This window comes from Panthera onca, chromosome A3, assembly GCF_046562875.1.
Source record: "Panthera onca isolate mPanOnc1 chromosome A3, mPanOnc1 haplotype 2, whole genome shotgun sequence".
Lineage (NCBI taxonomy): Eukaryota > Metazoa > Chordata > Mammalia > Carnivora > Felidae > Panthera > Panthera onca.
The window spans coordinates 50,387,399-50,401,974 of NC_138341.1; the positions used below are offsets into that span (position 1 = coordinate 50,387,399).

At 38.8% G+C, this 14,576-nt stretch overlaps 1 protein-coding gene and 1 pseudogene across 6 annotated transcripts in view; one reads left to right on the forward strand and one right to left on the reverse strand.

The window, feature by feature from the left end:
* The window catches only part of ALMS1 (ALMS1 centrosome and basal body associated protein), a 229,555-nt gene that overhangs the window by 58,649 nt on the left and 156,330 nt on the right, over positions 1-14,576 (reverse strand). For 5 of the 6 annotated variants that reach the window (XM_060657597.3, XM_060657618.3, XM_060657607.3 and 2 more), the window contains one exon: positions 11,518-11,688. In XM_060657597.3, coding sequence (XP_060513580.2) covers positions 11,518-11,688 — 171 coding nt within the window. Of the gene's footprint in view, positions 1-11,517; positions 11,721-14,576 lie in introns of those variants that run through there. The other variant, XM_060657644.3, reaches the window with a different exon arrangement.
* On the forward strand, positions 12,394-13,582 carry LOC132688168 (aurora kinase A pseudogene; annotated as a pseudogene).

Sequence of the window (14,576 nt, forward strand, 5' to 3'; positions counted from 1 at the left end):
AGATACTCAGATCAATGGAACGGAATAGAGAACCCAGAAATGGACCCACAAACGTATGGCCAACTAATCTTTGACAAAGCAGGAAAGAATATCCAGTGGAATAACGACAGTCTCTTCAGCAGGTAGTGCTGGGAAAACTGGACAGCAACATGCAAAAGAATGAACCTGGACCACTTTCTTACACCATACACAAAAAGAAACTCAAAATGGATGAAAGACCTAAATGTGAGACAGGAAGCCACCAAAATCCTCGAGGAGAAAGCAGGCAAAAACCTCTTTGACCTTGGCCACAGCAACTTCTTACTCAACACGTCTCCGGAGGCAAGGGAAACAAAAGCAAAAATGAAATATTGGGACCTCATCAAAACAAAATCTTCTGCACAGCGAAGGAAACAATCAGCACAACTAAAAGACAACTGACAGAATGGGAGAAGATAGTTGCAAATGACATATCCAATAAAGGTTAGAATCCAAAATCTATAAAGAACTTTTCAAACCCAACACCCCCCAAAAAACAAATAATCCAGTGAAGAAATGGGCAAAAGACATGAATAGACACATCTCCAAAGAAGACATCCATATGGCCAACCAACACATGAAAAAATGCTCAACATCACTCATTATCAGGGAAATACAAATCAAAACCACAATGAGACACCACCTCACCCCTGTCAGAATGGCTAACATTAACAACTCAGGCAACAAAAGGTGTTGGTGAGGATGCAGAGAAAGAGGATCTCTTTTGCACTGCTGGTGGGAATGCAAACTACTGCAGCCACTCTGGAAAACAGCATGGAGGTTCCTCACAAAATTAAAAATAGAACTACCCTACAACCCAGCAATTGCACTACTAGGTATTTATGCAAGGGATACAGGTGTGCTGTTTCGAAGGGGCACATGCACCCCAATGTTTATAGCAGCAATATCAACAATAGGCGAAGTATGGAAAGAGACCAAATGTTCCACCAATGAATGAATGGATAAAGATGATATGGTATATATATACAAAGGAGTATTACTTGGCAATCAAAAAGAATGAAATGTTGCCATTTGCAACTACGTGAGTGGAACTAGAGAGTATTATGCTAAGCGAAATTAGTCAGAGAAAGACAAATATCATATGACTTCACTCATATGAGAACTTTAAGATACAAAACAGCTGAACATAAGGGAGGGGAAGCAAAAATAACATAAAAACAGGGAGGGGAACAAAACATAAAAGACTCTTAAATATGGAGAAAAACAGAGGGTTACTGGAGGGGTTGTGGGAGGGGGAATAGGCTAAATGGGTGAGGGACATTAAGGAATCTACTTCTGAAGTCGTTGTTGCACTACATGCTAAGTAACTTGGATGCAGATTAAAAAAAAATAATAATAATTAAAAAAAATTAGTTATTTTTAGTTCCCAAAATGACCACAGATTCAATACAATCCATACCAGAATCCTAGCTGATTTCTTTATAGAAATTGCCAAGCTGATTCCAAAATTCATATGGAACTAAAACATCCAACACAATTCTGAAAAGACAAAGTTGGAGGACTCAAACTTCCCAATTTCAAAACTTAACTACAAAGCTATAGTTATCACCACAGTGTGGCACTGACACAGGGAGAGACATAAAGATCAATGGAAAAGAATTGAGAGCCCAGAAAAAAATCCAGGCATCTATGGTCAACTGATTTTGGATAAGGGTGCCAAGCCCACTTAATGAAGAAAGAAGAAGTCATTTTAACAAATGGTGGTGGGACAACTGTAGAGCCACATGGAAAAGAATGAAGTTGGACCCTTATCTCACACCATATACAAAAATTAACTCAAAATGGATCAAAGACATAAAAGTAAAACTAAAACTATAAAACCTTTAGAAGAAAACATAAGGATAAATCTTCATGACCTTGGATTTGGCAAAGGATGGTTAGGTATGACACCAAGAATGTGAGCAACAAAAGACAAAAGAGATAGACTTCATCAAAATTAAAAACTTTTCCACTTTAAGGGATATCATCAAGTGAAAAGACAACCCACAAAATGGGAGAACATGTTTGCAAGTCAAAATTTTGATAGAAAAAAATGTGTCTAAAACACATAAACAAATCTTAGAACTCAATAAAAAGAGAAATAACCCAAATAAAAACCACACCAAGTTCTGAATAAATATTTCTCCAAATAAGATGTACAACTGGTCAATGAGCACACAAAAAGATGTTCAACATCCTTAGTCAAGAGGGAAATGCAAATCAAAAGCAAAATGAGAAACCAGTTTATACCGACTAGAATGGGTACAATCAAAAAGTGAGATAAGAAGTGTTGTTGAGAAACTGGAATCCTCATACACTGCTAGTGGGAATATAAAGTAATGCAGCAATGTTGGCATATACTCTGAGAGTTCCTTAAATGATTAAATATAAAGTTATCACATGACCCAGTAATTCTACTCCTAGGTATATACTCAAGAGAAATGAAAACATATATCCATACAGAAACTTGTACATAAATATTTGTATAGAAGCATTATTCATAACAGCCAAAGAGTAGAAACAACCCAAATGTCCATCAATGGGTAAGTGGATAAACAAAATGTGGAAGACTGAGGGAAGATGGCGGCGTAGGAGGATGCTGGGCTCACCGCATCTTGTTGATCACTTAGATTCCACCTACACCTGCCTAAATAACCCAGAAAACCGCCAAAAGACTAGCAGAACGGATTCTCCGGAGCCAAGCGCAGACGAGAGGCCCACAGAAGAGGGTAGGAAGGGCTGAGAGACTGCGCGCGTAACATGGACTGGTGGGCGGGAGGGAGCCGGGGTGGAGGGGCAGCTCCTTGCCCAAGCAGAGACCCCTAGTCTGGCTTGCAAAAGCGGAGGGGCCGGACGGAGTGTGTTCTGACAGCAAGCGCGACTTAACATCTGGAAGGTTATAAGTTAATAGCTCTGCTTAGAGAGCGGGAAGGCTGGAGGACAACAAGAGGGAGAGTTGTTGAGCCCCGGACGACAGAGCTCAGCTTGGCGGGGAACAAAGGCTCTCGCCAGCGCCATCTCCCTCACCCATGCCCCAGCCAAAATCCCAAAGGGAACCAGTTCCTGCCAGGGAACTTGCTTGCACCGCGCAAACACCCAACGCTGTGCTTCTGCGGATCCATCCCTCCGGCGGGGCGTCTGACTCCCTCCCGGTGCTGGAGGGCCCCTCCTGAAGCGGATCACCGAAGGATAAGCGAGCTGAGCCTACCCCTCCCGCCCCTGTGCATCTTGCCGATCCACTCCAGCTAATACGCCAGATCCCCAGCACCACAAGCCTGGCAGTGTGCAAGTAGCCCAGACGGGCCATGCCACCCCACAGTGAATCCCGCCCCTAGAAGAGGGAAGAGAAGGCATATACCCGTCTGACTGTGGCCCCAGCGGTGGGCTGGGGGCAGACATCAGGTCTGACTGCAGCCCTGCCCACCAATGCGAGTTATTCAAGACAGCACAGGGGAAGTGCCCTGCAGTTCTGCACCACTCCAGGGACTATCCAAAATGACGAAACGGAAGAATTCCCCTCAAAAGAATCTCCAGGAAATAACAGCTAATGAACTGATCAAAAAGGATTTAAACAATATAACAGAAAGTGAATTTAGAATAATAGTCATAAAATTAATCACAGGGCTTGAAAACAGTATAGAGGACAGCAGAGAATCTATTGCTACAGAGATCAAGGGACTAAGGAACAGTCAGGAGGAGCTAAAAAATGCTATAAACAAGCTGCAAAATAAAATGGAAACAACCACGGCTCGGACTGAAGAGGCAGAGAAGAGAATAGGTGAACTAGAAGATAAAATTATGGAAAAAGAGGAAGCTGAGAAAAAGAGACATAAAAAAATCCAGGAGTATGAGGGGAATATTAGAGAACTAAGTGATGCACTAAAGAGAAATAATCTATGCATAATTGGTATTCCAGAGGAGGAAGAGAGAGGGAAAGGTGCTGAAGGTGTACCTGAAGAAATAATAGCTGAGAACTTCCCTGATCTGGGGAAGGAAAAAGGCATTGAAATCCAAGAGGCACAGAGAACTCCCTTCAGACGTAACTTGAATCGATCTGCACAACATATCATAGTGAAACTGGCAAAATACAAGGAGAAAGAGAAAATTCTGACAGCAGTTAGAGATAAACGTGCTCTAACATATAAAGGGAGACCTATAAGACTCGTGACCGAGCTCTCTTCTGAAACTTGGCAGGCCAAAAAGGAATGGCAGGAAATCTTCAATGTGATGAACAGAAAAAATATGCAGCCGAGAATCCTTTATCCAGCAAGTCGGTCATTTAGAATAGAAGGAGAGATAAAGGTCTTCCCAAACAAACAAAAACTGAAGGAATTCATCACCACTAAACCAGCCCTACAAGAGATCCTAAGGGGATCCTGTGAGACAAAGTACCAGAGACATCGCTCCAAGCATGAAACCTACAGACATCACAACAACTCTAAACCCGTATCTTTCTATAATAACACTGAACATAAATGGACTAAATGCACCAACCAAAAGACACAGGGTATCAGAATGGATAAAAAAACAAGACCCATCTATTTGCTGTCTACAAGAGACTCATTTTAGACCTGAGGACACCTTCAGATTGAAAGTGAGGGGATGGAGACCTATTTATCATGCTACTGGAAGTCAAAAGAAAGCTGGAGTAGCCATACTTATATCAGACAAACTAGACTTCAAATTAAAGGTTGTAACAAGAAATGAAGAAGGGCATTATATAATAATTACAGGGTCTATCCATCAGGAAGAGCTAACAATTATAAATGTCTATGCACGAATACGGGAGCCCCCAAATATATAAAACAATTACTCACAAACATAAGCAACCTTATTGATAAGAATGTGGTAACTGCAGGGGACTTTAACACTCCACTTACAGAAATGGATAGATCATCTAGACACATGGTCAGTAAAGAAACAAGGGCCCTGAATGATACATTGGTTTAGATGGACTTGACAGATATATTTACAACTCTGCATCCCAAAGCAACAGAATATACTTTCTTTTCAAGTGCACATGGAACCTTCTCCAAGATAGATCACATACTGGGTCACAAAACAGCCCTTCATAAATATACAAGAATTGAGATCATACCATGCATACTTTCAGACCACAATGCTATGAAGCTTGAAATCAACCACAGGAAAAAGTCTGGAAAACCTCCAAAAGCATGGAGGTTAAAGAACACCCTACTAAAGAATGAGTGGGTCAACCAGGCAATTAGAGAAGAAATTAAAAAATATATGGAAACAAATGAAAATGAAAATACTACCATCCAAAGGCTTTGGGATGCAGAGAAGGCAGTCCTGAGAGGAAAATACATTGCAATCCAGGCCTATCTCAAGAAACAAGAAAAATCCCCAATACAAAATCTAACAGCACACCTAAAGGAAATAGAAGCAGAACAGCAAAGACAGCCTAAACCCAGAAGAAGAAGAGAAATAATAAAGATCAGAGCAGAAATAAACAATATAGAATCTAAAAAAATTGTAGAGCAGATCAACGAAACCAAGAGTTGGTTTTTGAAAAAATAAACAAAATTGATAAACCTCTAGCCAGGTTTCTCACAAAGAAAAGGGAGATGACCCAAATGGATAAAATCATGAATGAAAATGGAATTATTACAACCAGTCCCTCAGAGATACAAGCAATTATCAGGGAATACTATGAAAAATTATATGCCAACAAACTGGACAACCTGGAAGAAATGGACAAATTCCTAAACACCCACACACTTCCAAAACTCAAACAGCAAGAAATAGAAAGCTTGAACAGACCCATAACCAGTGAAGAAATTGAATCAGTTATCAAAACTCTCCCAACAAACAAGAGTCCAGGACCAGACGGCTTCCCAGGGGAGTTCTACCAGACGTTTAAAGCAGAGATAATACCTATCCTTCTCAAGCTATTCCAAAAAATAGAAAGGGAAGGAAAACTTCCAGACTCATTCTATGAAGCCAGTGTTACTTTGATTCCTAAACCAGACAGAGACCCAGTAAAAAAAGAGAACTACAGGCCAGTATCCCTGATGAGTATGGATGCAAAATTCTCAATAAGATACTAGCAAATCGAATTCAACAGCATATAAAAAGAATTATTCACCATGATCAAATGGGATTCATTCCTGGGATGCAGGGCTGGTTCAACATTCGCAAATCAATCAACGTGATACATCACATTAATAAAAGAAAAGATAAGAACCATATGATCCTGTCAATCGATGCAGAAAACGCATTTGACAAAATTCAGCAACTTTTCTTAATAAAAACCCTCGAGAAAGTCGGGATAGAAGGAACATACTTAAACATCATAAAAGCCATTTATGAAAAGCCCACAGCTAACATCATCCTCAATGGGGAAAAACTGAGAGCTTTTTCCCTGAGATCAGGAACACGACAGGGATGTCCACTCTCACCATTGTTGTTTAACATAGTGTTGGAAGTGCTAGCATTAGCAATCCAGACAACAAAAGGAAATCAAAGGTATCAAAATTGGCAAAGATGAAGTTAAGCTTTCACTTTTTGCAGATGACGTGATCTTATACATGCAAAACCCGATAGACTCCATCAAAAGTCTGCTAGAACTGATACATGAATTTAGCAAAGTTGCAGCATACAAAATTAATGTACAGAAATCAGTTGTACTCTTATACACTAACCATGAAGCAACAGAAAGACAAATAAAGAAACTGATCCCATTCACAATTGCACCAAGAAGCATAAAATACCTACGCATAAATTTAACCAAAGATGTAAAAGATCTGTATGCTGAAAACTATAGAAAGCTTATGAAGGAAATTGAAGAAGATATAAAGAAATGGAAAAAACATTCCATGATCATGGACTGGAAGAATAAATATTGTCAAAATGTCAATACTACCCAAAGCTATCTACACATTCAATTGAATTCCAATCAAAATTGCACCAGCATTCTTCTCGAAGCTAGAACAAGCAATCCTAAAATTCATATGGAACCACAAAAGGCCCTGAATAGCCAAAGTAATTTTGAAGAAGACCAAAGCAGGAGGCATCACAATCCCTGACTTTAGCCTCTCCTACAAAGCTGTAATCATCAAGACAGCATGGTATTGGCACAAAAACAGACACATAGACCAATGGAATAGAATGGAAACCCCAGAACTAGACCCACAAAAGTATGGCAAACTAATCTTTGACAAAGCAGGAAAGAATATCCAATGGAAAAGAGACAGTCTCTTTAACAAATGGTGCTGGGAGAACTGGACAGCAACATGCAGAAGATTGAAACTAGACCACTTTCTCACACCATTCACAAAAATAAATTCAAAATGGATAAAGGACCTGAATGTGAGACAGGAAACCATTAAAACCCTAGAGGAGAAAGCAGGAAAAGACCTCTCTGACCTCAGCCGTAGCAATCTCTTACTTGACACATCCCCAAAGGCAAGGGAATTAAAAGTAAAAATGAACTACTGGGACCTTATGAAGATAAAAAGCTTCTGCACAGCAAAGGAAACAACCAACAAAACTAAAAGGCAACCAATGGAATGGGAAAAGATATTTGCAAATGACATATCGGACAAAGGGCTAGTATCCAAAATCTATAAAGAGCTCACCAAACTCCACACCCGAAAAACAAATAACCCAGTGAAGAAATGGGCAGAAAACATGAATAGACACTTCTCTAAAGAAGACATCCAGATGGCCAACAGGCACATGAAAAGATGCTCAACGTCGCTCCTCATCAGTGAAATACAAATCAAAACCACACTCAGATATCACCTCACTACAGTCAGAGTGGCCAAAATAAACAAATCAGGAGACTATAGATGCTGGAGAGGATGCGGAGAAATGGGAACCCTCTTGCACTGTTGATGGGAACGCAAATTAGTGCAGCCGCTCTGGAAAACAGTGTGGAGGTTCCTCAAAAAATTAAAAATAGACCTCCCCTATGACCCAGCAGTAGCACTGCTAGGAATTTACCCAAGGGATACAGGAATACTGATGCATAGGGGCACTTGTACCCCAATGTTTATAGCAGCTCTCTCAACAATAGCCAAATTATGAAAAGAGCCTAAATGTCCATCAACTGATGAATGGATAAAGAAATTGTGGTTTATATACACAATGGAGTACTACGTGGCAATGAGAAAGAATGAAATATGGCCCTTTGTAGCAACGTGGATGGAACTGGAGAGTGTGATGCTAAGTGAAATAAGCCATACAGAGAAAGACAGATACCATATGGTTTCACTCTTATGTGGATCCTGAGAAACTTAACAGAAACCCATGGGGGAGGGGAAGGAAAAAGAAAAAAAGGTTAGAGTGGGAGAGAGCCAAAGCATAAGAGACTCTTAAAAACTGAGAACAGACTGAGGGTTGATGGCGGGTGGGAGGGAGGAGAGGGTGGGTGATGGGTATTGAGGAGGGCACCTTTTGGAATGAGCACTGGGTGTTGTATGGAAACCAATTTGACAATAAATTTCATATACTGAAAACAAACAAAAAGTGGCATATACATACAATGGAATATTATTCAGCCACTAAAATGGATAAATTTTTGATACATTTTATTACTTGTATGAACCTAAAAACACCAGCTAATCTTTACATGATTCCATAATAATTAATTATTGTATTAAGGTCCAGAATAGAAAAATCTACGGAGACAAAGTAGATCAGTGGTAGGTGATGAGGAGGTAGAGGGGATGATAGCTAAGAGTATAGGATTTGTTCCTGAGGTGATGAAAACATTCTAAAATCAACTGTGTTGATGGCTGCACATTCCTAAGAATAGGGTAAAAACCACTGAACTGCATACTTTAAATGGGTGACCCGTACCGTACGTGCATTATATGTCAATAAAGCTTTTTATAAATGTTCTATGGGCAGTTGAAAAGTTTTAAAGTTTTTTTAAGGCATAGAAACATTTCTACATATCTATGATCAACCTCATTATTTGCATTATTCCAGGATGTATTTTCAACTATGCTTTTTATAAATAATTTCATTTCTATGATCTCTCATGAGCCAAGGATGTATATTCAACTTCTCTACTGCTATTCTGTATTGTCCATTTCTCCTTAAAGGTTCTCTAGAGTTTTCTGCTAGTGTATGGTCTGTTCTGCATTCCTCCCATCGCCAAGCAAAATTCCTTTTCCCCAGTTAAGCATCTTTTTCTCATGTTACATATATTTTTATGCTAATTCATGGTTAAAGAGTTATGTGTAATAGCCTCTTTGTGGATTGCAAATCAGTATAAAAATACTCCTCCTTAAGAGAGGGAGGGAGGCAAACCATAAGAGACTCTTAAATACAGAGAACAAACTGAGGGTTGATTGGGGGTGCAGGGGAGAGGGAAAATGGGTGATGGGTATTGAGGAGGGCACTTGGTGGAATGAGCACTGGGTGCTGTATGTAAGCGATGAATCATGGGAATCCACCCCCAAAACCAAGAACATACCGTATACACTCTATGTTAGCCAACTTGACAATAAATTATATAAAAAAAAATATTCCTCCTTAATTCCTGCAACAGTCTGGGTGTTGTCTATATTAATATCATGTCTCCGTATTTTTTTTAATATATATCTAGTTTTCCTTTATTTTCAACCATTCTGTGTCATTTTATTTTCAATGTGTATGCTATATAGCATGGAACTCAGCTTGTTTTTTAACCTAATTTGAGAAGTTTTTTTATTAATAGATCAATTTATCCCATAAATGTTTATATTGTCTTATATATGTCTTCCATTATCGATTTTATGGTATTTTCTATTTTCTTTTGTTACAAACTTACTTTTTTCCTCCCTTTATTTTCCTGTTACTCTTAGCATTTTTCTAAATAGTTTGGATGTTTTGTAGTTTGATTTTAACTCTTTTAGAAGCAACTTTTATAATTTTAAATACTGTAACTTATAAAGCTTATGAAAGAAAGTGAAGACACAAAGAAATGGAAAAACATTTGATGCTCATGGATTGGAAGAATACATATTGTTAAAATGTCGATACCACCCAAAGCAATCTACACATTCAATCCCTATCAAAATAACACCAGCATTCTTCAGAGCTTGAACAAACAATTCTAAAATTTGTATAGAACCAAAATAGACCCCAAGTAGCCAAAGTAATGTTGAAAAAGAAAACCAAAGCTGGAAGCATCACAATTCTGGACTTTAGCCTATATTACGAAGCTGTAATCATCAAAAAATGACACAGAGATCAATGGAACAAAATAGAGAACCCAGAAATGGACCTACAAATGTATGGCCAACTAATTTTTGACAAAGCAGGAAAGAATATCCAATGGAAAAAATACAGTCTCTTTAGCAAATGGTTTGGGAAAACTAGACAGCAACGTGCAGAAGAATGAACCTGGACCACTTTCTTACACCATAGACAAAAATAACTCAAAATGGATAAAAGACCTAAATGTAAGATAGGAAACCATCAAAACCCTACAGGAGAAAACAGGGAACAGCCTCACTGACCTAGGACGCAGCAACTTCTTACTTGACATGTCTCCCGAGGCAAGGCAAACAAAAGCAAACATGAACTACTGGGACCTCATCAAGATAAAAAGGTTCTGCACAGTGAAGGAAATAATCAGCAAAACTAAAAGGCAACCAACGAAATAGGAAATGATATTTGCAAATAAGATTTCGGATAAAAGTTAGCATCCAAAATCTATAAAGAACTTATGTTCTATATATTCTTTTATGTTAGAAATAGGGGGCCATGGGTAAAAAAAATAAGATAAAAAAGAGAGGAAGGCAAACCCTAAGAGACTCTTTAATACAGAGAACAAACTGAGGGTTGCTGGAGGGGATATGGGTGGCAGGCTGGGCTAAATGGGTGACGGACATTGAGGAGGGCACTTGTTGGGATGAGCACTAGGAGTTATATTTAAGTGAGGAGTCACTGGGTTCTACTCCTAAAACCAACACTGTATGTTAACTAACTTGAATTAAAAAAAAAACAAAACAAACAAACAAACAAAAAAAAAGAAAAAGAAATAGGGGAGCATGGGTAAACATAAATCTGATCCTGGCTCTTTTTTACTGTAATTTTTTAAAAGTTTGTATTGAGGCTCTTTCCGTCTTTATCACAGTCTTCTGGAATGCCTTCAGATTTTAGGTTTTCCCTATTTCAGTAATGAGACATGATCCTTGATTTCTAGTACTATCAGCCTTAAAGTATTTGTTTGTGATCCTGTTTCTAAGTTCACAACTTCTTTTCCCAATGGTAACAATTATCTTACAAATCAATATATACATCTAACACACATAGCACTGATGTGATTTTCATGAGAAAGCAAAAAAAAAAAAAAAAAAAAAAAAGAAAAGAAAAAAAGAAAAAGAAAAAAAGAAAAGAAAAGGAAAAATGGATCTCTATTTAAATCATGAGGCAATATTATCAGAATAAAATGGAAACACACAGACACAGGCTCTGTCTCTCTCTCATTCTCTGTCACTCCTCCTCGTCCTCCCCGCAACTCCCCTGCCACAATCTCATTACCTGCAATATCTATCTGCAAGGATTCTTGATCTTCTGTCCAGGCTTCCTTAGGAACTGTCCTCTTACTATGGATCTCCTCATTCTGTTTAATGGCTTCAGTGTCTGCTGGACTTTCAATCTTTATGTTTTGTAGTCGAGCTGAGGGCTCTGCAGCAGCAGCACCACTAGAACCTAAGAGAGGTAAATTAACACAGTATCCAGACCTGGAAGTTGACAAAAAATATTTTTAAATGCCTCTCGAGCATCTAATATGTGAAAGGCACTGTTACTGACATTTTAGAAAAAAATAAAAAGACCATTTAGAAATGTGTTTAGAAACTCTTAATCCAAACTGGAGTTTAAAAATATACAAAAACAACTGTCATACAAAATAAGAGAATTATAGCATAAGAGAAAGACAGATAAAGAAATATATGTACTTAAAGGAAGAGAAACTACCTCTAGCTAGGAGGATCACGAAAGAACTCTAAAATAAAATACTGATTTGAGAATGTGTTAGAATACACATTGAGATAGAAAAAGAAAGGCATTTTAGGCAAAGGTAACTACATATAAAAACAATAAAGTCAGGAAAGCAACTGAACATCTAAGAAACAGAGCAAGTATATGGTTTATTTGAGCATAGAATTTATAAAGAAAAGAGGTGTCTGAAAAGTTGTTTGGTAGTTGATTATACTGTTCTGAAAGAGTGTGGTAAAAGGGTTTAGATTTTACTCTTAAGGACAATGAAAACTTTTTGATTATGAGATTAACGTGATCTATTTCTGGAACATTCATTTAGCAACAGCAAAAAGGGGGGTAAAATTTTGAAGTGTTGCCCAGAACACAACATAACTTGTGAAAAAAAGCAATACACAAAAAGAGAAGTGGCTAATTATGCTCCAAAATGTTTCTATTTACAGTCGTGGCAGAGACTACCAGCTGTCCTCTGAAATCCATTTTCCTTTCCTCCAAAATAAATCTCTGACAACAGAGTGGCAAGACTCGGTGGATCTTGTGTCCTTCATATTCCTCCCAGTGAGTGCCTTCGTGAGCACAAAATCCATCTGCAGCCATATACTGGTTTAGAATCCGAGGCAGAAGCAATTGTAGGCAACCAGTGTCCCTAGTCCTGTCCCTAGGTTACTAAAGAGCAGCCCTAGCCATCAGCCCTTGGAAACCATTCTGAAAAGGAACTGGCATCAAAACAGAAAAACAAAGAATCAGAAAAACAATGGGCTTCGGAAGATTTTGATTTGGCCGCCTGCTGGGTAAAAGAAACTTTCCCTAAATGTTTATTTGGGGAAAGAAAAAGCAAGTTTATCCTGGCTCTTGAAGTATTATTTAAAGCTCAACTGAAGAAGTAAGAGGTAAGCATCAGTTGAGAAGTACAAATCCAATCCCACCTTAGATATCCAAGTATTTTCAGACTATATGGTTACTCCCATGATGCCACCAGAATTTACCTAATTCTAGAATATGTACCCCTTGGACTTGTCTATGGAGAACCTCACGAACTGTCAGTCTGATGAGCAGAGGACTGCAACTCTTAGGCCACAGTATTCGCAAATGCCCTGTCTTACCATAGTTTAAAGAGAGTTTTCATGGAGACATTAAGCCAGAGAACCTGCTCCTTAAACGAACTGAGAATTTAAGATTACGGTATATTACGGTATATGGCCTCATCCTCCAGAACCACCCACTGCGGCACCATGGACTACTTGCCCCCTGAGATGATTAAAGGCTGAATGCATGCTGAGAAGGTGAATCTCTGGAGCCTTGGGGTTCTTTGCTATAAATTTCTAGTTGGGAAGCCTCCTGCTGAGACAAACACATACCAAGAGATCTATAAAAAAACAACAACCCATGAGCTGAATTCACATTCCCTGACTTTGTACCAGGGGGAGTCAGGGACTTCTTTTCTAGGCAGCTAAAGCATAACTCTAGCCAAAGCCTGATTCTCAAAAAAGTACCTGAACACTCCTGGATCACAGCAAATTCATCAAAACCATCTAGTAGCCAAAAAAAGCAAAGATTCAACTTTGAATCTTTCCATCTTAAGAACCTTACAGCGAAGAGTGCCTGAGTGGCTCAGCTGGTAGAACATGTGACTCTTGATTTCAGGTTTGTAAATTCAAGCCCCACACTGGGTGTAGAGATTACTTTAAAAAAAAAAAAAAAAGGAACCTCTCAGGGAGAGAAATCCCTATGATGCCAGGGCTGCTGTAGAATCTGTCAAGAACCAGCTACTGACATTCATCTTATTGCTGACTGCCTGCCTCCAATCTAGAGCATTACAGATTTTTTTTTTTTTTTGCTGAGCAGGTAGTACTTTGGTCTCCTATTCAGAAAGTTTTACTTCAGTAAAGATGACACTCTGAAATGAAAGAAGCCACAAGACCTGTGCTAACTTCACTGGTTTCATAATATGGGGGCAAGGTTGAATTGCAGCTACCCCACAGCCTGTTTTGAGTAAGGCGTCCTTGTGGAAGATGAAGTCAGGGTCTGGCTATGGGAAAGTGACCGCTTTGTTCTTACGTGATCACTTAAAGAGCTGTGAATAACCTTCCAAGTACCTGAGAGGCTGTGTGTATCTTACTGGGTGGCCAAGTCTGGAAAAGCTTCAGAATGAACATGTGATTCTTTTTTTTAAATGTTAAAATGAAGATTTTTGTTTTTGTTTTTGTTTTTTAAAATAGAAACTTGGTTTAATTGGGCATACGGTTACCAGAATAAGGATTGTATTTCCCAGCCACCCTGGCAACACAGCTTGATGTGAGCGTGTGACTAAGTCTGGCCAATAGAATGGAAGGGGAATGGTACGTGTAACTTTTCAGAAATATTTAAAAGAAGGAATATATGTTTTTCTTTTCGTTTCTTCCTTTCTGTTTTCTGTTGGCTGGAATATGGACCTGATGGCTACCATATGAGAATGGAGGCTAAAAGTGTTGAAACAACAGGAGAGACAGAGCTTTGTTCCTTGATACAGTGGAGTACCAGGTCATCCATGGATGTCTATATCTGGATGTTTACAAGAAAGAGAAAAAATTCCCTGTGTTCTTTTAAGCCAATGCTATTTT